The sequence below is a fragment of the Mercenaria mercenaria genome, chromosome 9 (assembly GCF_021730395.1).
Source record: "Mercenaria mercenaria strain notata chromosome 9, MADL_Memer_1, whole genome shotgun sequence".
NCBI classification, from domain to species: Eukaryota; Metazoa; Mollusca; class Bivalvia; order Venerida; family Veneridae; genus Mercenaria; species Mercenaria mercenaria.
Genome location: NC_069369.1, coordinates 5534840 through 5560205, shown reverse-complemented (window position 1 = coordinate 5560205; position 25366 = coordinate 5534840). Strand labels below are relative to the sequence as shown.

The window sequence follows — 25366 nt, the reverse complement described above, 5'->3', positions numbered from 1 at the left end:
TTGAAGGATTTTCATCAAACTTGGGTCAAATTATCACCTCATCAAGAACTCATGAGTCAGCCATGTCAACTCAAGGTCAAGGTCACAACTGAAGGTCAAAGGTTTCAGCTCTGTATCTCCTAAACCCCTTCCGGTCCATATCTCCTAAACCCCTTGAAGGATTTTCATGAAACTTTGGTCAAATGATCACCTCATCAAGACGTTGTGCAGAATTCATGAGTCAGCCATGTCAGTTCAAGGTCAAGGTCACAGCTAAAATCAAAGGTTTACCCTTTCACTATCCATAGCAGTGGCGGGGGATTTAGCTGTCTTTCAGACTGCCTTGTTCAAATGGGGACACTAGGGCTAAAAATAAAAATATAATTGACTTATCCTCATGAACAGGTTAATGGTTCTTCATAGGGCTGTCATCGATAGAAACGATATCGATGTATCAACGATATATTTTTGTCGATCGATTATCGATTCCCATTTTCAAAAATCGATATTTTACAGAGAGAAAAAACTATCCAGATAAACACCCAAACCCTCAAAAACAATTAAGTTCACAAAATTGTACATTTAGATAAATGTAAAAGAGAAGTGAAGGCAAAATAAAAATGAAAGATTTTATTAATTTTTATTTCTTTTATTTCATAAATACAAATACAACACAATCAAACAGTAATATGATAAGTATGCAATAAAACTAAAAATAGCATTTACAGGACGGTATATAGTATGCATATGAACTAAAAGGTTGTTGTTAATCTAACTTAATAATCGGTATATCGATGTATCGTCGATATTTGTCTTCTGATATATCGGTATTGTCGATATGCCTAAGACCCAATCAATGACAGCCCTAGTTATTCATCACACTTTGTCTGTAGCATTATTATAAGGTCCTCTCATCATTTTATAAAGATGGGGGTGATTGGCCCTTTTTGTGGCCACTAGAATTAACAAGAGGGCCATGATGGCCCTATATCGCTCACCTGAGTACCATTGCTTTCGCCAAAAACATAAAGAAAAAATTCTTACAAGGTACAGATATGTCAAAATACACCTAAAAATTGGAGGTACCATCCATGTTGTACCACAGAAAAGTGGTCTCAGTTTTCCCCTACGGTCAATAATAAAAAAGTTACTAAATAAGCTATTTATAGTAACATAAAAGGGAAGTAATAAAAAAAATATTGTAAGCAAACAAAAGAAGGATCTGCCAAATAAAAACAAGAGCAGTGCAATGCAACGCAAATGCAGAGCAATATTCACATAAAAGTCATATGACCATTGATCCCTAAGTGTGACCTTGACATTGAGTTTAGCCATCCGAAACATGCGCTCTGCACATCCTTTCAATGAGTGAACATTTGTGTCGGGTTTCTCTGAAATCCATCAAGGGGTTCAAAAGGTAACAGAGCAGAAGGGAAATTGCAAACCAACACACAGACAGACAGATGGACACCGAGGTGATAACAAAATACGTCCCTGCGGGCGTATAAAAAAGAATCGAGATCTTATGGTGATACAAGTTGCGTGCAATTTTGGTTAAAATCAAATCATAAATGAAGCTGCTATTTTGCAGACAAGGTCAAAATAGCCAATTTTAGCCCTTTTAGGGGTCACAACTCTGAAACCCATTAAGGGATCTGGCCGGTTCAAGAAAGGAACCAAGATCTTTTGGTGACACAAGTTTTGTGCAAGTTTGATTAAATTCAGATCATAAATGAAGCTGCTATTGTGCAGACTAGCTCAAAATAGCTAATTCCAGCCGTATCAGGGGTCATAACTCTGGAACCCCTTACTGGCCGGTTCAAGAAAGGAACCAAGATCTTATGGTGACACAAGTTTTGTGCAAGTTTGGTTAAATTCAAATCATAAATGAAGCTGCTATTGTGCAGACAAGGTCAAAATAGCTCATTTTGACCACTTCAGGGGCCATAACTCTGGAACCCATAATGGAATCTTGCCAGTTCCAGAAAGGAACCAAGATCTTATGGTGATACAAGTTGTCTGCAAGTTTGGTAAAAATCAAATCATAAATAAAGCTGCTATTGTGCAGACAAGGTCAAAATAGTTAATTTTGGGCCTTCAGGGGCCATAACTCTGGAACCCATAATGGAATCTGGCCAGTTCCAGAAAGGAACCAAGATTTTATGGTGATACAAGGTGTGTGCAAGTTTGGTAAAAATCAAATCATAAATAAAGCTGCTATTTTGCAGACAAGCTCAAAATAGCTAATTTTAGGTCTTTCAGGGGCCATAACTCTGGAACCCATAATGGAATCTGGCCAGTTCAAGAAAGGAACCGAGATCTTATGGTGATACAAGTTGTGTGCAAGTTTGGTAAAAATCAAATCATAAATAAAGCTGCTATTGTGCAGACAAGCTCAAACTTGATCAGAAGCAGGGTCAGATGAACAAGGTTCTCTTCAGGTTAGCAACTTGGGCCCATTTGGGCCTCTTGTTGGGATGAGGTCATGAAATTATTTCCCCACAAATATATATAATTTCACAGTGATCAGTTCAGAAAAATAAAGCTGGGAGGGACACTTGTGGTTTTCCTCCACCATCAAAAGCTGGACTGGAAAGGTGAAATGTTTAATGTATATATGAATTTAAAATTCAACAGAAAAACATAACCAGGTGGTGCAGATATTATCTATGAAAAAAAGCAAAAGATGTTTAAAGTTGATTGTCGCACACAATAGTTTATGTGGGAGTTGGGTCTGTCTGAAAAGGACATTTTATGTCACAGGGTTTAATAGTGGTGATTGTTATTGGACTATAAAATGAGCTGAAGTTTAAGGTGTAAATTTTGAACATGTTGAACAAAAGAACAAAAAAATTTGCCTGTTGAATAGTTTGCAACCTAACTTTCAATAACATAACTTTTAGTTACTGAGAAATAAAGTAATTAACCTTTAGCCTGCTGGCGGGAAGTGATTCTGCCTTTGTGACCAGTGCAGATCAAGATCAGTATGTAGATCTGTGCAGGCTGATCAAGGTCTGCACTATTTGCTATTTAATCAGTAAATTTCCAGTGGACACTCCTTCGAGTAATAATGTAGTTTGATATGAATAGTTGTTATTGTTTGTTTGTTTTTCTGTCTATTTGTCTTAGGAAATTTGTATGTATCTAAAACAAAAAAGTCCCGGTAAATAATATTTAGCCTTGTAATCATAATTGAGTTAGCACATACCTTTATATAATATTTTCCTAATGATACATCTGTGAATTAACCTTTACCCTGCTAAAATTCTAAAATGAACTGGACTATCATTCAATTTGGGCAGTACCATTTATTATTCAAAGAGGTTTTCACTGAAAATTTACTGACTGAATAGCGAACAGTGAAGACCAAGATCAGCCTGCATGGGTATGCAGACAGGTGTTGTCTGCACTGGTGGTAAAGGCAGAATCACTTGGCGCCAGCAGGCCAAAGGTAAATGCACCATGGACGCAATGACAATATTTTTGGATGGGTCTTTGTAAATGGGTCTTGTTGAACATACCTATAACAGTATTTGGTGTGAGTTTAGACTAGCATCAGTGTTGACATCCCTTTAGAAATATATATCTTTGCCATAATGTTCCCTTTGAAAGCACTTTCTGTAAACCTCTAGCAACAGTGTCTGTAAATACTTTCAGGGGCATATTTATTTGCTTTTATCTTTTTTTTGTCTGGCCAAACTCAAGACATCACAGATTTGTATAACAGACTGATCTGCATTATGGTTGGCTTATATACTTTATAAACAACGTTGGTTTAGACTTGCTTTGTCAACAAGTAATATTTATACTTTAATGAGTTTAATTGCCATGCTTATTCTTATTGTAATTTGGAGGGATAATGGTGCATCTTTTTCCTTTTATGGACACCTATCTAGCTGACTTGTTAAGCTTTAGCCAGAGATGTAAAAAATTTGAAAAGAAGATGCTGATATTTCAGGAGAATGTTAATGTCTTGGGAAAGGTGTAAAAATACACACTTCAAAAACATAGGTGTCACTTCATATTAGTGGTCTCAGTATTCTGGTACACAGAAATTGTCAGCTTGAATATGTGATTGGTATGCTATTTCTTACCATTTCAAATGATACATGTCTTTCAGGAGAGTGTTAATGTCTTGGGAAAGGTGTAAAAATACACACGGCAAAAATTTTCACACCATTTCAAATGATCTGTTTGCTTTTTCATTTCATGACATATGCTTTAGTGCATTCTCAAACTGAATAAAAGACTAGCAAGGGTGCCCAGGTTTCTTTAAAGACGAACCAAGAAGTTAGCATATGGCAGTACCTGGCTACGCCACAAATATGTCTAGTCTGAGAAGATATTTCTTCAAATGTTCCTTTTTCCCACTACCCGCACAGTGATTATTCCAGCTTCTTCAGGTGTTCCTTATTTCACTACCCCGCACAGTGATATTCCACTTCTTCGGGTGTTTCTTATTCCTATCCAGCACAGTGATATTCCAGCTGGTTCAGGTGGTTCCTTATTTCACTATCCAGCTCAGTAATATTCCATTCTTCAGTAAGCTTTAGCCAGAGATGTAAAAAATTTGAAAAGAAGATGCTGATATTTCAGGAGAATGTTAATGTCAGTAATGTCAGCTCAGTAATATTCCAGCTTTTCCAGTTGTTCCTTATTTCACTATTAAGTACAGTAATATTCCAGCTTCTTCAGGTGTGCCTATTTCACTATCCAGTACAGTAATATTCCAGCTTCTTCAGGTGTTCCTGATTTCACTATCCAGCTCAGTAATATTCAAGCTTCTTCAGGTGTTCCTTATTTCACTATCCAGTACAGTAATATTCCAGCTTCTTCAGGTGTTCCTTATTTCACTATCCAGCTCAGTAATATTCAAGCTTCTTCAGGTGTGCCTATTTCACTAACCAGCACAGTAATATTCCAGCTTCTTCAGTAGTTCCTTATTTCACTATCCAGTACAGTAATATTCCAGCTTCTTCAGGTGTTCCTATTTCACTAACCAGCACAGTAATATTCCAGCTTCTTCAGGTGTTCCTTATTTCACTATTCAGCTCAGTAATATTCCAGCTTCTTCAGGTGTTCCTTATTTCACTATCCAGCACAGTAATATTCCAGCTTCTTCAGGTGTTCCTATTTCACTATCCAGCACAGTAATATTCCAGCTTCTTCAGTAGTTCCTTATTTCACTATCCAGCACAGTGATATTCCAGCTTCTTCAGGTGTTCCTATTTCACTATCCTGAACAGCGATATTCCAGCTTCTTCAGGTGTTCTTATTTCACTATCCAGCACAGTGATATTCCAACTTCTTCAGGTGTTCCTTATTTCACTATCCAGCTCAGTAATATTCCAGCTTCTTCAGGTGTTCCTTATTTCACTATCCAGCACAGTAATATTCCAGCTTCTTCAGGTGTTCATATATCACTATCCAGCACAGTTATATTCAAGCTTCTTCAGGTGTTCCTATTTCACTAACCAGCACAGTAATATTCCAGCTTCTTCAGGTGTTCCTTATTTCACTATCCAGCTCAGTAATATTCCAGCTTCTTCAGGTGTTCCTTAATTCACTATCCAGCACAGTAATATTCCAGCTTCTTCAGGTGTTCCTATTTCACTATCCAGCACAGTAATATTCCAGCTTCTTCAGCAGGGATCGAATTTAACGGTCGCTAACTCGCAAAATTCGAGTAAGAATAAAAAAAATGCGAGTAGAAAATCATCGCATTCGAATATTTTTGCGATCACGTTCGAAAATCGGGGAATTCGCTCAAACTGCCCTTTTTCTCTTTAAAAACTCTTTCGGGCAGTAATTTACCGATAATCACGTGACTGCTTCTAGACGCTAGTCGCTTTATACAAAAGTAATTATCGGATATGTAAGTAAGCGTCTAGGAAATATTTGTTTTCATTTTGGACGTCTGTAATTTGCAAAAATTCTGTGAAAATGGAGAGGAAATAACATTTTTTCTTGGTGCAAAAAAGCCCGCGGAGCTCGAAAATGCAAAGCAACACTACCAACTGTGACCTGAGAAAAACTTAAAAGATCAACGTCAAGCCAAAGTCCAAAGAATCATTGAGTACTTGGTTTGTATCGTACTTTCAAAACCAGAAAGTCTCAAGCCTGTGCGGACTGTGAACTTTTATATGAAACCAAACAACAACAAAACAACTTGAATTTAGCACGTAAACAGCTTTTAAATAATTGCTAGTGGAACCCATCATTTTGCTAGTGGAAAAAAATGGCACTAGCAAAAATTTGCTAGTTGGAAAAAAAGTTAAATTCGATCCCTGTTCAGGTGTTCTTATTTCACTATCCAGCACAGTAATATTCCAGCTTCTTCAGTAGTTCCTTATTTCACTATCCAGCACAGTAATATTCCAGCTTCTTCAGGTGTTCCTATTTCACTATCCCGCACAGTGATGTTCCAGCTTCTTCAGGTGTTCCTTATTTCACTATCCAGCACAGTAATATTCCAGCTTCTTCAGTAGTTCCTTATTTCACTGTCCAGCACAGTAATATTCCAGCTTCTTCAGTAGTTCCTTATTTCACTATCCAGCACAGTAATATTCCAGCTTCTTCAGGTGTTCCTATTTCACTATCCCACACAGTGATATTCCAGCTTCTTCAGGTGTTCTTATTTCACTATCCAGCACAGTGATATTCCAGCTTCTTCAGGTGTTCCTTATTTCACTATCCAGCACAGTAATATTCCAGCTTCTTCAGGTGTTCCTATTTCACTATCCCGCACAGTGATATCTTCTTCAGGTGTTCCTTATTTCACTATCCAGCTCAGTAATATTCCAGCTTCTTCAGGTGTTCTTTATTTCACTATCCAGCGCAGTAATATTCCAGCTTCTTCAGTAGTTCCTTATTTCACTATCCAGCACAGTAATATTCCAGCTTCTTCAGGTGTTCCTATTTCACTAGCCAGCACAGTAATATTCCAGCTTCTTCAGTAGTTTCTTATTTCACTATCCAGCACAGTAATATTCCAGCTTCTTCAGGTATTCCTATTTCACTATCCCGCACAGTGATATTCCAGCTTCTTCAGGTGTTCTTATTTCACTGTCCAGCACAGTGATATTCCAGCTTCTTCAGGTGTTCCTTATTTCACTATCCAGCACAGTAACATTCCAGCTTCTTCAGGTGTTCCTATTTCACTATCCAGCATAGTAACATTCCAACTTCTTCAGGTGTTCCTATTTCGCTATCCAGCACAGTAATATTCCAGCTTTTTCAGGTGTTCCTTATTTCACTATCCAGCACAGTAATATTCCAGCTTCTTCAGGTGTTCCTATTTCACTATCCCGCACAGTGATATTCCAGCTTCTTCAGGTGTTCTTATTTCACTATCCAGCACAGTGATATTCCAGCTTCTTCAGGTGTTCCTTATTTCACTATCCAGCACAGTAACATTCCAGCTTTTTCAGGTGTTCCTATTTCTATATCCAGCATGGTAATATTCGAGTGCGCTGTCTCACGTCACATCTTGTTTTAATTCAGGCCGCATATTGAAAAAAAAATGGCACAAGAGTAGTAATGATATTAGTTACTTCTGATGATTTTTGTACTATAATGCTGTTTCTGCATCTTGGCTTTTAGTACTATTTTACTTGTTCATTTAAGGAATGTCTTTCCAATTTGAGATGTAATCTTACTATAGGAAATTTTTGTTATTTTCATATCGGGATAGTACCTTGTACTATTATATGTATATAATTATTTGTATTTGCTTTTTGATATTTTGATTACGTTTTCCGCCATTTGACGTTACGTTATCAGTTTTACGTCACGCCCGTTGTTTATATTTGTATGTGTATTATCCTGTGAAGGTGTTAGCCAAACGTTGATGAGATAAAAAAACTATACATAATACGTGTTGTTGTTGAAATACCTATCGCATTATCTACCAGAAATCAACAACATGGCATTAATGATCCACGTATAAGACAACTAGAACAATTAGCGGAAAAACAGATAAAAAGTACACTGCACCGCAAGATTTCTTGAACATTGCAGAACAAAAATGTTAATTCCAAAAGGTCTCCAACTGAAACTAAAAGTGAATGTTGGTCGGGACGCAAATGATCTTCAGACTCTGTAGATGACCTGTTTTTTTAAAGTCAGCGGTGATATTTGCGACCGAATCCGTGATGATCATCTACGCCAGTCTCGTGAATATGGTTTCGTATCATGGAAGAAACAAGAACTGAGATAAAGAAACTTATGAGAAATGATGAACTATTCAAAGTGGACGCTGAAATCTGTCAAAAAACAGAAAAGAAGAAAGAAAATCTTTTAGTTAAACACGAGAAAAAATCAAGTTCTCAAATTTTTCAGTGAAAAAACCAGAAGAAACAACCATCATTGTTGATGTAAAGATACAGGCGTAAAAGATAACCACTGTCAACATGATCGATGAAGGCATCCATCCAATAAAAATAGAAGAATACGCAAAGTAAAAAAAAATGAAAAAAACGATCCAAGCCGTTTAAAACTCAGTCTAAGATCGACAGAATCGTTCAAAATCCACCCAAGACTAATACTTCCGGTGAAAGACATATACCGTCAAATTCATCACCATCGGACAACCAAAAAAAACGAGAAAGCCCGGCACCAGGAAATCTTATGCAGAGGCCGTAAAAAGCGGGGCACAAAATACCAGTGAACACCCAAAATCTCCAACAAACGTTACAACGCTAGCAACAGTTGTAAAGAACCTTTTAACAGCAACAGCAACTGTAGAAAAAAGCGACAGCGACGTTTCATCCGGGTTCCCGACAAGAAAACTTGGCGGAAACAAAAAGGAGGCTTGGGAAAGATACAGAAAGGGAAAAACACGTTATTGAACTTATCATCAAAGCAGCTAAGCGATGATGACTACATACTTCTTGGTAAGGGACTTAAATTTTGTCCATGACACTATTAAACTTGCAGAGGAATTTTTAAGTTTAATCGTGGGACTTAACTTAAGGAGTTTTTTAGTAATAAGTATAAAATGATGAAAATAGCAATGATATTGGGGAAAATAATAGTGACAACTATCGCGATTTCCTTTTTTCAATAAAACTGAATCAACATTTACCCCACCCGCCGGGGTGGGATACTTATTTAGATTTTTACGTAACTGCAGTAACTAAAGAAATATTACAGTCTCAGAAAAATACCAAACTTATAGTAACATATCAAAGGCTGAATTGGATTCCCTGCGAAATTTTTTCACAAGATAAAGATATTATTATAAAAAAGGCAGATAAATCAAATACTGTCGTAATTATGAACACAGAAGACTACCGAAATGAGGTGTTGAGACAATTAAAAAACGACACATATTACGAGAAATGCCGGATGATCCTACAGATGGGGTACAGCGTAATTTTTCCCGACGTTTGGAGGACTTGGAAAAGACAAATAGCCATATTCATAATGAATTCGATACTTTCCAGCGGACATTCGTACCCCTTGTTTCTATGTCCTCCCAAAAATTCATAAAAGTCCAGACATTAATTTACCTATTACAGTACCCTGGCAGACCTATCGTCTCAGGGTGAATTCGCCAACGAGAACATTTCCAAGTATATGGACTTTTTTACTCAAACAGCATATGATTAACTTGCCGTCATACGTGAAGACACTACTGACTTTTTTAAATAAAGTGAAAAATATGAAAATTTAAAGTAAAAACACATTTTTGGGAAACACTAGATGTATCATCTCTTTATACTAACATTCCACATAATGACGGAATTGAGCCTGCAAGTATTTTCTACAACAGGACAACCATAACAGCAAATTATCGACAGAAGAAATTTCCCATTTGCTGAACTTTTTACTCGAAATAACTACTTTAAATTTGGCGACAATTATTACCTCCAAAGGATGGCACGGCCATGGGTAGTTCTTTGGCACCAACCTATGTTTCCCTGTTCAGGGGGAAATTTTTGAACATGACTTCTTCCAAACGCGGGACATCAAACCAACACTGTGGTTAAGGTTTCTTGATGATGTGTTTATGATATGGGATCATTCATCAATGAAATAAATAGTTTCCATCCGAATATTAAGTTTACTCACACCATATCGAATAAATCCGTTTTTCTTGGATGTTCAAGTATCGAAAAGCGATTCGCTTCAAATTGAAACAGATATTTATGTGAAAGAACAAGCAACCATCAGTATCTCGACTACACTTCATGTCATCCGAAAATGTGCAAAGGACGGAATTCCTAAACCAGGCCAAACCTTATAGGAGAATTATATCGGACGACGATTCATTTGATTCATCACTTCATGAATTATGTGACTTCTTTTTAGACAGAAATTAAACCTAAATCTGTGATAGATGCAGCTTTTGAAAAAGTATCACATTTTGACACAAGTGACGCACTAAATTCCTCAACCTGAGAGACAAGAAAAATGTACTCCCATTCACAGTGGATATAATCCGTCGTTACCAAATATTTGGGCCCTTCAATTAATAAATACTGGGATCTTTTGAAGTTATCAAATAACAAAGGTGTTAATTTTGTGCATAATACTACAAACCTACTGTAGCGTATAATCGGCCTAAGAATCTGCAAGACTTTTTGATAAGCTCAGGTTTACGACTAACAGTACGAAATTTTTCGCATCTGAAAGTTGTAAAGAAACCGTTGTTCACATTGGGCCCCCGTATTTATACTGGGACATCATTTACGAGTTCACCTTACAAAGGAGACATTCAATTTACGTCACAACATGAACTGTAAACTAAAAAAAGTAGTGTACTTAATAACATGCAAAAAGGCAACATGCAGATGTTGGACAAACTATGCAACCTGTTTCCAAACGTATGAACAGCCACAAAATTTTATATATGTAATTTCATTGACTCTGCATTCTCTTCCAATGTGCTACACACTTTAATGCAAATAATCATTGTATGAATGCTTCTCATTTATGCCCATTGATATTGTGAAAAATAATATTGACCGTCTCTGTAAAGAAACTTTCTGGATCCATAAACTAAAACAAAAAGTCCGGAAGGATTAAATTCAAAAAATGCTATTTACAATAGATTGAATTCATGAATATTATCATGTGCAGTTGTGCATTTACACATATACTCTGGGTACTATTCCGTTTTTTCTATCGCCGCTTTTATATGTAACTTACTATAGGAAATTTTTGGTATTTTCATATCCGGGATAGTACCTTGTACTAATTATATGTATATTTAAATTTTATGTATTTGCATTTTGATATTTTGATTAACGTTTTCCCGCCATTTGACGTTACGTTATCAGTTTTAGTCACGTCCGTTGTTTATATTGTATGTGTATTTTTCCTGATGAAGGCGTTAGCCGAAACGTTGATGAGATAAAAAAACTATACATAATACGTGTTGTTGTTGAAATACCTATAGCAATTTGAGATGGGACATAATTGGAGATTTGAGGTTTTGTGTATTTTTTTTGACATATATGTTGTAAGACCAGTCATAGTAAAGAGCTTCAAGACTTGTCTGATATTCGGTCAGACGACCCAGCATAGCCAGCCTGACCAAATGGAAACTCGTTTCACCGAAAGCATGCCGTAATGAGTAAACAAAAACAGTCAGATATTAGATAGATGTGCCTAAGAAAACTTACATTGTAAAAAAACACTGGCTGAAGTAAAATCCGACCTGTTACGTAACATATTTGACATGTGATCCGATACCCCAACCCTCCACATTGGACCAAGCCAATTTTGGTTGGACAGGTCCGACCATCCGACAGGATTTCGCCATGACTTTAAGACACCGGCATTAAGCCACATGCTGTTTCATGGAGGCATATTTTGGCTCTGTTGGGAGTCATGGTATATTTGTAACAGTTCAAGTTATCTAAACTCTGCTGTATAAAACATCCCACATTTCCAACTGTGACAATAGTAAATGTAAATCTCACTCATAATAACTTCAAGTTCGGTTGCATTTTGGTTGCTTGGGTCAAGGTCATTGGTACACAATATACTTACGATATGAAATGCGTGTTACTCTGTAACTTCTGTTAGAAATGAGGTATGTTATTAAAGTAATTAAGCAAATTCAGCTAATTAAGTTTGTAAGGAATGGCACATTGAGACCAAACTGACATCCGGTTTGAAAATAGAGTGTTTCTTTTTTTGCAGTCAGAGAATATCTTTTTAATAGGATGAAAGTTGTATTCAGTTTGGGGAGGGATACCACTTCAATGAGTCTTCTTGTTATAAATCATGGTCGTATTTACCTGAATAAATTTTACTTGAATTGAATTTCTTTGCAGTGATGTTGACAATGGAAGGTCTGTAGGTCACAGTCTGGTAGCAGAAGAGGTTGCTATGGTAAGTTTAGTGTGCAGTATATCATGTGGAATAAATGTTTATAAGAAATATGGACAGGTGAAAGAATTATTAATGTTCTAGGGCATATATATTCAAACAGCTGCATTTCTTGTAAAGCTGCTTAGCTTTATTTGTATGGTAATGAAGATCAGTCTATCATGCCCCAATTAGGGTGGCATATAATTTTACTTTGGTGTTCAATTGATAATTGAAGAACGCTTTAGCACAGGAGCTTCAGTCTAGGTAGACAGGTTGGCTATTATCAGCAGATGACCTAAGTAGATTTTGAGGTCAGTTGCACAAAGGTCAAGGTCAAGGTGACCTTGAGCTGAAAATCTGTTTCCTGTCGATAACTGAAGAATGCTTTGGCCTACATTTGTCATCGGACTTCATAGGGCGATTGCCTGTTGTCATTACATTTCCTTATTTAGGGGCTAAGTAGGTCAAAGGTCAAGTTCACAATGAGCTTATGCCGAAAAATTGATTTTCAATAGAAAACAAAAGAATGCTTCTGCCTGCAGTTGTTAGACTTCTCTGGCCACCATGGGGGAGCATACATGTTTTATAAAGAGGGTTTGTTTTAAATTTATTGTCATAAAATTGTAAATAGTTAAGACAGTTGAAGACCTTAAACGTAGAAGTCTATGTTTAAAGACTTCAACTGTCTTAATAATCAGATAAAGATGATAATGGACACATGTAGTTCAGTGTGTTAATAACTATTTACAATTTTGATGACAATGTGGCCAGAGAAGTCTAACAACTGCAGGCAGAAGCATTCTTTTGTTTTCTATTGAAAATCAATTTTTCGGCATAAGCTCATAAATATATTATTTATTTCAAAGCAGAAAATGTCAGGGCCAGTGTGTGAAGTTTAGTTTCCAACATTTACACATTCACTTCCATCCCTTTTTCTTGGTAGGTACACATTTTACTGATCAATAACACTCAACAGATGTGTGAAAATTTAATTTCAGATAATGGAAGAGCAGATGGTACCCGAGTTTCTTCAAGACATCCCTACTTTCATGACACAAGGTAACTAGGATGTTACATGCCTTCCTGTGTAAGACAGGGTTTTCTTTACCCAATGTGCAGGTAGGAATGGGAAGGTTTCTGATCTGTGTTGTTATAATGGCTAGGAAAATACATGTCTTATGCTTGCAGCGATGTTAAATAGTTTTATTTGCCTGCCTTCAACATTTTTAGCTCACCTGAGTACAAAGTGCTCAGGGTGAGCTATTGTGATCGCTCACCGTCGGCGTCCGTCCGGCATCCGTCCGGCATCCGTCCGTCCACACTCCTTTAAATAACATCTCCTAAACCACCAGGCCAATTTTAATGAAACTTCACAGGGATGTTCCTTGACAGGTCTTCTTTAAAAACTGTTCAAAGAATTGAATTCCATGCAGAACTCTGGTTGCCATGGCAACCGAAAGAAAAAACTTAAAAAATCTTCTTGTCCAAAACCGCAAGGCATATACTAGCCTCGATATTTGGCATGTGACATCATCTAATGGTCCTCTATGAAGATTGTTCAAATTGTGCCCCTGGGGTGTAAAAAGGCCCGCCCCGGGGGTCACAAGTTTTACATAGACATATAGGAAAATAACTTTAAAAATCTTCTTGTCTGAGACCAAGGCCTTTGATTTTTGGTATGTAGCATTGCCTTGTGGTCCTCTACCAAGATTGTTCAAATTATTTCCCTGGGGTGAAAAGAGGCCTTGCCCTGGGGTCTCAAGTTTTACATAGACATATATAGGAAAAAACTTTAAAAATCTGCTTGCCTGGAACTGCAAGGCTTAGGCTTTTAATATTTGGTATGTTGCATTTCCTAGTGGTCCTCTACCAAAATTATTCAAATTAAGCCCCTGGGGTGAAAAGAGGCCCTGCCCTGGGGGTCCCAAGTTTTACATAGACTTATATAGGAAAAAACTTTAAAAATCTTCTTGTCTGAAAGTTCAAGGCCTAGGCCTTGGATATGTAGTATGTAGCATTGCCTAGTGGTTCTCTAACAAGATTGTTCAAATTATGCCCCTGGGGTGAAAAGAGGCCCCGCCCCGGGGGTCATTTGTATATGAGTTATATAGAAAAAAAGACTTCAAAAATTATCTGATCATATTGCCTTGACCGTTTAATTTTAATTACCTGATGACCCAAGTAATTACGGGTCACTTGACCTAATGACCTACTTTCTTGTGCTCAAGGTGAGCTTTTGTGATCGCCCTGTGTCCGTTGTCCGTCGTCTTCAACAATTTGACAGTTTACACTCTAGAGGTCACAATTTTGGCTTAATCTTAATGAAACTTGGTCAGAATGTTACATTCAATAAAATCTTGGACGAGTTCGATATTTGGTCAACGGAGGTCAAAAACTAGGTCACAAGGTCAAATCATTTATGACCCTATCTTCGCGAAACTTGGTCAGAATGTTTATCTTGATGACCTCTAGGCCAAGTTCAAATCTAGGTCATGTTGGGTCAAAAACTAGGTCACCAGGTCAAATCAAAGGAAAAGCTTATTAACTCTCTAGAGGCCACATTTAAGACCTTATCTTCGTGAAACTTGGTCAGAATGTTTATCTTGATGATTCCTAAGCCAAGTTTGAATCTGGGCCATGTGGGGTCAAAAACTAGGTCATTAGGCCAGATCAAAGGAAAATCTTGTTAACACTCTAGATACCACATTTTAAGTTTGAAACTCATGAGAATTAGTCAGAATGTTTGTCTTGATGACCTCTAGGTCAAGTTCGAATCTGGGTCATGTGGGGTCAAAAACTAGGTCACCCAGTCAAATTAAAGGAAAAGCTTGTTAACATTCTAGAGGCCACATTTTGACCCTATCATCATTAAACTTGGTCAGAATGTTTATCTTGATGATCTTTAGGCCAAGTTTGAATCTGGGTCATGTCTTATCAAAAACTAGGTCACTAGGCCAGATCAAAGGAAAATCTTGTTAACACCCTAGACACCACATTTTAAGTTTGAAACTCATGAGAATTGGTCAGAATGTTTGTCTTGATGATTTCTAGGTCTAGTTTGAATCTGGGTCATATGGGGTCAAAAACTAGGTCACCCAGTCAAATTAAAGGATAAGCTTGTTAACACTCTAGAGGCCACATTTATGACCCTATCTTCATGAAACTTGGTCAGAATGTTTATCTTGATGACCTCTAGGACAAGTTCGAATCTTGGTCATGTGGGGTCAAAAACTAGGTCACCAGGTCAAATCAAAGGAAAAACTTGTTAACACTCTAAGAGGCCATATTTATGACCCTATCTTCATGAAACTTGGTCAAAATGTTTATCTTGATGATCTTAAGGCCAAGTTTGAATCTGGGTCATGTGGGGTCAAAAACTAGGGCACTAGGTAAGATCAAAGGAAAATCTTGTTAACACTCTTGGGGCCACATTTTTGATTCAATCTTCATAAAACCTGGGCAGAATGTTTGGTATCATGAAGTCTTGTATGATTTCGACTCTGGGTCATGTAGGGTCAAAAGCTAGTCACTTAGTAAAATCAAAGGAAAAGCTTGTTTATACTCTAGAGGCCACTTTTTAGCTCGACTATTCATAGAATAGAAGAGCTATTGGACTCGCCCATGTGTCGGCGTCCGCGTCGGCGTCCGCGTCCCGATTTGATTAAGTTTTTGTATGTAAGCTGGTATCTCAGCAACCACTTGTGGGAATGGATTGAAACTTCACACACTTATTCACTGTGATAAACTGACTTACATTGCACAGGTTCCATAAGTCTATTTTGCTTTTTTACTATATTTTGCCCCTTTTTGACTTAGAAATTTTGGTTATGGTTTCGTATGTAAGCTGGTATCTCAGTAACCACTTTTGGGAATGGGGTTGAAACTTCACACACTTATTTACTGTGATAAACTGACTTACATTGCACAGGTTCCATAACTCTATTTTGCTTTTTTTTTCAAAATTATGCCCCTTTTTTGACTTAGAATTTTTTGGTTAAGGTTGGCTAATGGGAATGGATTGAAACTTCACACACTTGTTCACTGTCATGATCTGACATGCACAAAGCAGGTCCCATAACTTTATTTCACTTTTTTACAAAATTATGCCCCTTTTTTCAACATAGAAATTTTTGGTTAAGTTTTTGTATGTAAGCTGGTATCTCAGTATCCACTAATGGGAAAGGATTGAAACTTTACACTCTAGTTCACTGTCATTATATGACATGCAGAGCAAAGGGTCAATAACTCAACTTCACATATTACAAAATTATGCCCCTTTTTCAGCTTAGGAGTTTTGGGTTAAATTTTTAGCTCACCTGAGCACGAAGTGCTCAAAGGTGAGCTTTAGTGATCACCCTGTGTCCGGCGTCCGTCGTCGTCCCTCCCTCTCCGTCCGTCCGTCCGTCGTCAACAATTTTTACTGTTAACACTCTAGAGGGCACATTTTTGGCCCAATCTTAATGAAACTTGGTCAGAATGTTACCCTCCATAAAATCTTGGACGAGTTCGATATTGGGTCATCTGGGTTCAAAAACTAGGTCACCAGGTCAAATCAAAGGAAAAGCTTCTTAAACTTAGAGGTCACAATTTTGACCCAATCTTAATGAACTTGGCCCGAATGTTACCCTCCATAAAGTCTGGACGAGTTCGAAAATTTGGGGCATCTGGGGTCAAAAACTAGGTCACCAGGTCAAATCAAAGGAAAAGCTTGTTAACACTCTAGAGGTCAATTTTTTTGGGCCCATTCTTAATGAAACTTGGTCAGAATGTTACCCTCCATAAAATCTTGGATGAGTTCGATATTGGGTCATCTGGGTCAAAAACTAGGTCACCAGGTCAATCAAAGGGAAAGCTTGTTTTAAAACTGTAGAGGCCGCATTTATGACTATATCTTCATGAAATTGGTCAGAATGTTAATATTGATGTTCTTAAGGTCCAGTTTGAATCTGCGTCATGTAGGATTAAAAACTAGGGCACCTGGTCAAATCAAAGGAAAAGCTAGTTAACACGTAGAGGCCACATTTATGACCATATCTTAAAGAAACTTGGTCAGAAAGTTTATCTTGATGCTCTTTAGGTCAAATTTAAACCTGGGTCAGCCCTTTGGTCAAAAACTAGGTCACTAGGTTAAATCAAAGGAAAAGCTTTTTTAACACTGTAGAGGCCACATTTATGACTATATCTTCATGAAACTTAGTCAGAATATTAAACTTGATGATCTTTAGGTCAGGTTTGAATCTGGGTCATGTTGGGTCAAGAATTAGGTCATGGGGGCAAATCAAAGGAAAAGCTCGTTAACACTCTAGAGGCCACATTTATGACTGTAACTTCATGAAACTTAGAATGTTAAACTTGATGATCTTTAGGTCAAGTTCAAATCTGGGTCATGTTGGGTCAAAAACTAGGTCACGGGGTCAAATCAAAAGAAAAGCTAGTTAACACTGTAGAGGCCACATTTATGAACATATCTTGATGAAACTTGGTCAGAATGTTAATCTTGATGATCTTTAGGTCAATAGGTCAGGTGAGCGATACAGGGCCTTCATGGCCCTCTTGTTATATGTAAGCTGGTATCTCAGTACCCACTAATGGAAATGGATTGAAACTTCACACACTTGTCCACTGTCTTTAGCTGATAAGCACTATACAGGTTCCATAACCCTATTTTACTTTTTTACTAAATTATGCCCCTTTTTCGACTTTCCTGTTCATTCAAGCAACAAGGCTGTTGAATAGTCGAGCGTTGCTGTCCTCCAACAGCTCTTGTTTGCTCCAGTCTTCACGAAACTTTGTCAGAATGTTTGTTTTCATGAAATCATGGACGAGTTTTAATCTGGGTCATTTGGGGTCAAAAACTAGGTCACAAGTTCAAATGAAAGAAAATGCTTGTTTACACTCGGGCCACATTTTTGGTCCAATCTTAATGAAAATTGGTCAGAATATTTGTCTCCATGAAATTTCGGACAGGTTCAAAAATTAGGTCCGGTTGGGTAAAAAACTAGGTTACTAGGCCAAATTGAAGAAAAAACACTAGAGGCCATATTTTTGCTCCAATCTTTATGAAACTTGGTCAGAATGTTTATCTCCTTGAAAACTCAGATGAGTTTGAAACTGGGTCATGTAGTGTCAGGGGTGTAAAATTCTTTTTCGCACCACTCGCCCTGCAGGAGTAGCAGCTAGTAAAATCTACTCGCCCTTAGTGGACAGTCACTCGCCCTAATAATTGACATTTTTAATACTGTCACGTTTTATGGAAGGAGTATTATGTACAACAGGCAAATTTCAAACATAACACATAGCTCGTACACTACGTTTCCTTTTTGATTTATTCATTTTTGTTCACACCAGACATTTTTCTTTCATTAATTTTGTCATCTCTACCATCAAGTTGCTCTCCATAATAACTGCATCGATAGTAAAAATAATCACAGCCTAACCCTTACCGTAGTTTCCCAAAGTGTCAGGAAAGTATTAAAAATCAGTTATTTTCATTTTCTCAAGGCTTATTTCCCGACAAATAATTATTTTGAAAAGTGTCCTAAAAATATGGACACAATAATCATCATCCACCTACCCGTCTTGAAAGCGAAAAAAAAATGTTGACGATCATCTGCAATTATTCTGTTGAGAAACTAAGTAATTGGCATGTTTTCATCATCAATTAACATCCTCTCAGAGCTAAAAGAAGTGTGTCGGTATCATGGCATCTGAAGCGGAGATCAAAGCGGTATTGTTGCACGAGATTGTCATGACATTACGTCATATTAAAGATTTCGCGCCATGTGACCTATTTGGCCTCAAGAAATTTACATTATCGTTTGAGAAGAATATTTTATATAAAAAAATACATGTACAAAGATTCATTTAATACTTATTAAAAACCGCAACAACATCATTTTGTTTTATTTTAAAACCACATTTCTATTTACGTCCACGAGGTCACGTACCCTATTCCGCCGCACTAACAGAAACCTTTTTACCAAAAAAATCGTTTTACTCAATGTATTTAAATTACCGCCGCTTTTTCATTATTTAAGATTTTTTAATTCTGTTTTTTTGTTCTTTCTGGTCAAAAGTCCAAATTTTATGCCCATAGTATGTATCACTTACTTTCTCTTAGAAAGAAATCAGTAATTAAGATCGCGCTGTTTGAAATTTAACAAATGATTATATGAAAATTCGACCGTTTTCATACAAATTTGTTTACATTTCCGTCGATATTTTATTGAAATCTTAGTAGAATTCAAATTGCATTACTTCTCAAGCGATGTTGAAAAACTGAAGCGATAATGTTAAAAATTGAATGCACTACGCGCGTTTTTTGTGTACGTGTCGATAAACAAAAGTAACAGAGATGTAAATTTGATATTACGATAGGTCGCACGTGCTCTCGGAATGGAAAATTACCGGCATGACGTTTTGATATCTTTACGATTCGCGGGTAAATTCCGGTCAGTCAAAGTAGCAACTGAAATATCTCAAAGTTTGTTGTGCTTTTCAAGATGTTATTTCTGAATTTCATTAAAGCTACGACGTAAAAACCACTCGCTCGATCGGTCGAGTATACAGCGAGATCTACTCGTCCTATCCAGGCTTTAACTCGCCATTGCGAGCGGGCGAGTGGAATTTTACACCCCTGAGTGTCAGAAACTGGGTCACTAGGTCAAACATGTTTGTTATGGTGTGTTACTCTGGTGAGCGGCCTAGGGCCATCATGGCCCTCTTGTTTAAGATACAGCCTTGAAATTTGCATAACATATACAGTTTTGCAGGTCGAAGGTTTCAGGTCATGTTTGAGTTGGCTAATATACCTCTAGGCTAGCTCAAAGGAGAAGGTCACATTTGGGAGGTCAAAATAAATTTAATGTTAGCAGTGTCTTTTTTATGCTCCATAACAGTGCCATCCATCAAAGAATTTTGATACTGCTTAGCACAAATATTCCTAGTAAGGAAATAACATACATATATATATGCAGTGGAACTTCTGAATACTGGACTTTCCAAAACGCAGAATCTTCTGAAAATCAAACAATTTTTCGGTCTCGATTTATCTCCTATTTTCTATATAGACCGTACTTCTAAATACCGGAACTTCCAAATTCTGAACACCAGACTATATTTCTGAAAAATTCAACTTACTTCAATACAATTTTACTTGCAAAAACCGCACGACACAAACAAATAGATTTTTGTTCGAATGCAAATCTGTACCTCCGGGAAAATTTCATCTGTGATTCCATTGTTTACCAATTAGCGGTGACCAATTATTTTGACACACATTAGAATCACAACCTGTCAGTCAAAGGATCAAACTCCGCCGAAGATCTTGATAATTAGATAATGATCTTTCATTAAAGAAATGATGAGCGGGTTAAATTTTGATGTTTATATCAAACATCTTCATGAACTTTTAATTCAAATTGTGGTATTATTAAAAGAGAGCATTTAGTTAAGAAATTAATTAGCCAGCATGAAGATTTAACTTCAGACAATGGTTTGATTTCGTAATTGGTCAAACAGTTTCTCAAACTGTCGCAACTTCAAAGCTGGATGTAGGTATGTAAAAAAAATGAGTAAACCTTTTAAAATCATGGCATTTTACGAAATATTCATCATTTTCATAATTAAAATGACTAAGAAAACGTAGAAACACCGTAAAACTGAACTGTCCTTACAGGACCAAAATAAAAATAATTTGCGAGTCTGAACTTGCTCTAAATCACAAAGAACGACTTTGATATGCAGTTATATTTGTCCAAAACACTCTGTACTTCCATATACCAGAAACTTCCAAAAACTGGACTTTTCTTTTGGTCTCGAGGGTGTGAGGTTTCAGGAAGTTACACTGTATATGATATGTCATATCGTATTAGTGTGTTTCAACCACTTGCTCAAAGCAACTAATTCAAAATGGGTGATGGCCAAGTTGACAAATAAATATATATATATGTATATATATATATAAAAGAAAAACATCCAATGGGTTTCCTGTATCTGTATTTCTGTCTACCTACCGGTTTCATATCATAATCATCAGGGCAGACATTTTTTTATATGTCTGCCCTGATGATTATGATATGAAACCGGTAGTTAGACAGAAATACAGATAGAGGAAACCCATTGGATGTTTTTCTTTTTTATTTATTAGATACTTGTCCAGGAGTAACTTTTCATATATATATTATATCATATTGCTGTGTTTCACCCACTTACTTAAAGCAGCTCATTCAAAATGGGGGATGGCAAAGTTGACAAAGTGGATGATGATTACAAAATGAGAGATGACAAAGTGGGGAAGGACAAAGTGGGGGATGACGTGGGGGATGACATAACAAGAGGGTGACAGAGTGGGAAATGAAGGGGATGACAAAGTTGTATGTCATTGTTTATGCATACATGTGTAAGACTGACCTTGCAAAATATGATAGAATAACATGTAGAATGCTTACTTTTTCCATTAGGAAAGCCTCTTATTTTCTTTAATTCTTCAAACAACATCTCCCAAACAGTTTGTCTGATTTAAAAAAATGTCAGAAATTTCTGGCCAAATTTCAAAATAGTTTTGAAGGATTGATCTTTGGGTGACCGGCCAAGACTGTTCAAATTATTCCAATTTGTCAAAAAGTTTCCAAATGAATGTATGCAGGAACTTCAAAAAAATCTTCTTGTGATAAACTGCTTATCCAATTTTAAAATAATTCTACCCAAATATTCTTTGGGACCCATAACTAAAAGTGGCCAAATAAATCAGATTTCTCAGGTACAGAGATAAAATTGAAAAATCTCCAAATGTAATCTCTTCCAAAATTACTGATTTAACTTCCAATTTTTCTTTTTTAATTTTTTTTCTTATTAATAAGTGACCTATTAATCTGTTAAAACCATGATTTTTTTTTGTCAAAACAGAAGTACTTGATCATCTAGTTGTATGGAAAACTTTGAAAACCTTCTCTTTTAAATCTTCAGGCCAGTCTTTTAAAGTAATTTGGGAGAAGTATTTGTTGTTATATCTGTTTGAGCTGTGAAATCCTGATGAGGGATATAGGGCAGTTGTAGTTCTCTTTTTGTGATCTTAGTAGCCTAAATTCTCCAATATTCATAAAGCTTAGTTGAATTTGATCTAAACCAGTGGAATGTCAGCCTCTTAAAACACAATATGCCATGTAGTTTTCATTACTTAAATCATATTGTTATTATGATTACAGGTTATCAAGACACATCACAAGCCACAAATACCTCAACACCCCGAGATGACCACAAAACTGAAGCAAAAGTCAGTTCAACACCACCATCAACAGAAAAATACATTCCACCCCATCAGAAAAATCTGGGGTCTTCCCCTGGCTCTGCAGGATCCAGTTTAACCAATCACAACACAGCATCTCAAAGTTCATTTAGCAGACAAAATTCAAATTCAGGTTCCAGGTCTAGTGTTAATACTTCTCGATCTCCGGCTAGTAAAACAAAGGAACCAGTAAATGACTTTTTTCCTTTCGATAATGTGTCTGTGTATCCTCCATCACCAAACAGCCCTGTAAAGTCGCCAGGTAAGGCTTTAGGATACGGGGGCAATTCACCAAGATCAAGGCCAAAGTTAAACATACCTCAGTCAGAAGTGAGCCAGCCTCCCTTTTACCCACCTGAACAGATTGGAGACAGTGTCGGGGAATATGCAGAACCAAAGATCTGGAATTTAACTCCACCACAAGCATTTGAACAAACCCATCTTCCGTACGGTTTAAACCCACCAGCTTTTTATCAGACTCATATTCCACCACCACCTATAAACCAGTCTGTCCAGTATTATACTCATTCAGCTCCACCAGTTTCACCCATCAAACAGCCTGGTAATTCCGGTATAGTTCTCAGTTCACCAGTTAAAGTCCCTCACCAGAATGCCTTTGATTCTGGTGTACTTCAGAGTTCTCCTGGTAAAGTTCCACATCATAATGACTTTGATGGAAGACTTAACCAACAGTCAATAAGTAGCCATTATCATGATACGTACTATAAGCTGGAGTATAGACAGGGTCAGGAAGCAGTACATAGTGCAAGATCAGCATTAAACAATGGACACAGTTATTTTAATCAGAATAATAGCTCTCATGGTAGAGGAAGAAATCCTGTCAAACTTCAGATGCCTTCCACTCCCTCAAAGTACTATGGTTACGAACCACCGAAAATGTCCCCAGAGAGTCCAGAGTCTCCTGCAATAGCAGCATTCAACCTAGGTGACCTGGAGCACACTCAAATGACATCAACAGATCATTTTCATCAGCAACTTTATCAGGAGACACTTCAGGCACTGCATGAGGAAGCAGAAGACATTGCAAGGGAGAGCAAAGAACAGTCGGAACTTGTCCACTTTTCTAGATATGGTGAGTCCCTTTTTTAAAAACAGGTTTATACCTTTGGTCTAAAAGCTGTCAATGATAGCAGAAATACTGCATTCTGCTTGCCTGGAATTTTTACTGGAATAATTACTTTCAGTTAAGGTCAGTGACTTATTGTGAGATGATGATGTAATAGACCTGTCACCATTATTAAAAGTAGATAAATTAGTTGTATTAAAATGCAGATTGCTATGTTGGGGTTTTTATTAGCTTTTTCTGATCACTCGATATCCGACGTCTGTTGTCTGTCTGTCTGTCCGTCAACATTTAGCTTGTGTATGCGATAGAGGCTGTATTTATACCCCCCCACAAAACGAAGTTTGGTGGGGGGTATATAGGAGTGAGCTTGGCAGTCGGTTGGTCGGTTGGTTTTTGTGGTTTCCGGATGGTAACTCATGAAAGGCTTGACCGATTTGAATAATTTTTGTTACACAGGTGTAAAGTTCGAATTTGGGGTCAGAGGTCAAGGTCACAGTGACCCTGAACAGTTAAACAGTTTCCAGATGATAACTTGAGAACGCTTGGGCCTATGATCATATATTTTGGTACACAGATGTAACATCATGAAATACAGGTCAAGTTCGACTTTGGGGTCGGTAGGTCAAGGTTACAGTGACCCTGAACAGTTAAACAGTTTCCGGATGATAACTTGAGAACGCTTGGGCCTATGATCATATATTTTAGTAGACAGGTGTAACATTATGAAATACAGGTCAAGTTCGACTTTGGGGTCTGTAGGTCAAAGGTTAAGGTCACAGTGACTCAAAACAGTTTAATGGTTTCCGGATGATAACTTGAGAACACTTGGGCCTAGGATCATATTTTTTGGTACACAGAATGTAACATCATGAAATACAGGTCAAGTTCGACTTTGAGGTCTGTAGGTCAAAGGTCAAGGTCACAATGACTCGGAACAGTTAAACAGTTTCCAGATGATAACTTGAGAACGCTTGGGTCTAGGATCTTAAATTTTTGTACACTGGTGTTACATTATGAAACACAGGTCATGTTCGACTTTGGGGTCTGTAGGTCGAAGTTCAAGGTCACAATGACTCGGAACAGTTAAATGGTTTCCGGATGATAACTTAAGAACACTTGGGCCTAGGATCATAATTTTTGGTACAGAGATGTAACATCATGAAATACAGGTCAGCTTCGACTTTGACGGCTGTAGGTCAAAGGTCAAGGTCACAGTCACTCGGAACAGTTAAACGGTTTCCAGATGATAACTTGAGAACACTTGGGTCTAGGATCTTAAATTTTTGTACACTGGTGTAACAGGATTAAATACAGGTTATGTTTGACTTTGAGGTTAGTGGGTCTAAGGTCAAGGTCACAATAACACGAAACAGTTAAATGGTTTCCGGATGATAACTTGAAAACGATTGGGCCTAGCTAGGATCATGAAAATTGATAGCGAGGTTGATTATGACCAGCAGATGACCCCTAATGATTTTTAGGTCACAGGTCAAGGTCACAGTGACCCAGAACACTTAAACGGATTTTGGACAATAACTTCACAACGCTTGGGACTAATATCACGAAATTTAATAGGGAGGTTGGTCATGACCAGCAGATGACCCATAATTATTTTGGGTTCCAAAGGTCAAAGGTCAATTAAACCTTTTCCGGACAGTTTGGAATCTGTATGAAAGTTGGTTTGAATGTTC

General features: G+C 37.2%; 1 protein-coding gene across 1 annotated transcript in view; it reads left to right on the top strand.

Moving 5' to 3' along the window:
• Positions 1–25366, top strand: part of LOC123547663 (uncharacterized) — a 149077-nt gene that overhangs the window by 42875 nt on the left and 80836 nt on the right. Inside the window, exons 6-8 of the mRNA XM_053550737.1 lie at positions 12267–12324; positions 13302–13362; positions 22509–23681. Of these exons, the coding sequence (XP_053406712.1) occupies positions 12267–12324; positions 13302–13362; positions 22509–23681 (1292 nt within the window). The remainder of the gene's footprint in view (positions 1–12266; positions 12325–13301; positions 13363–22508; positions 23682–25366) is intronic.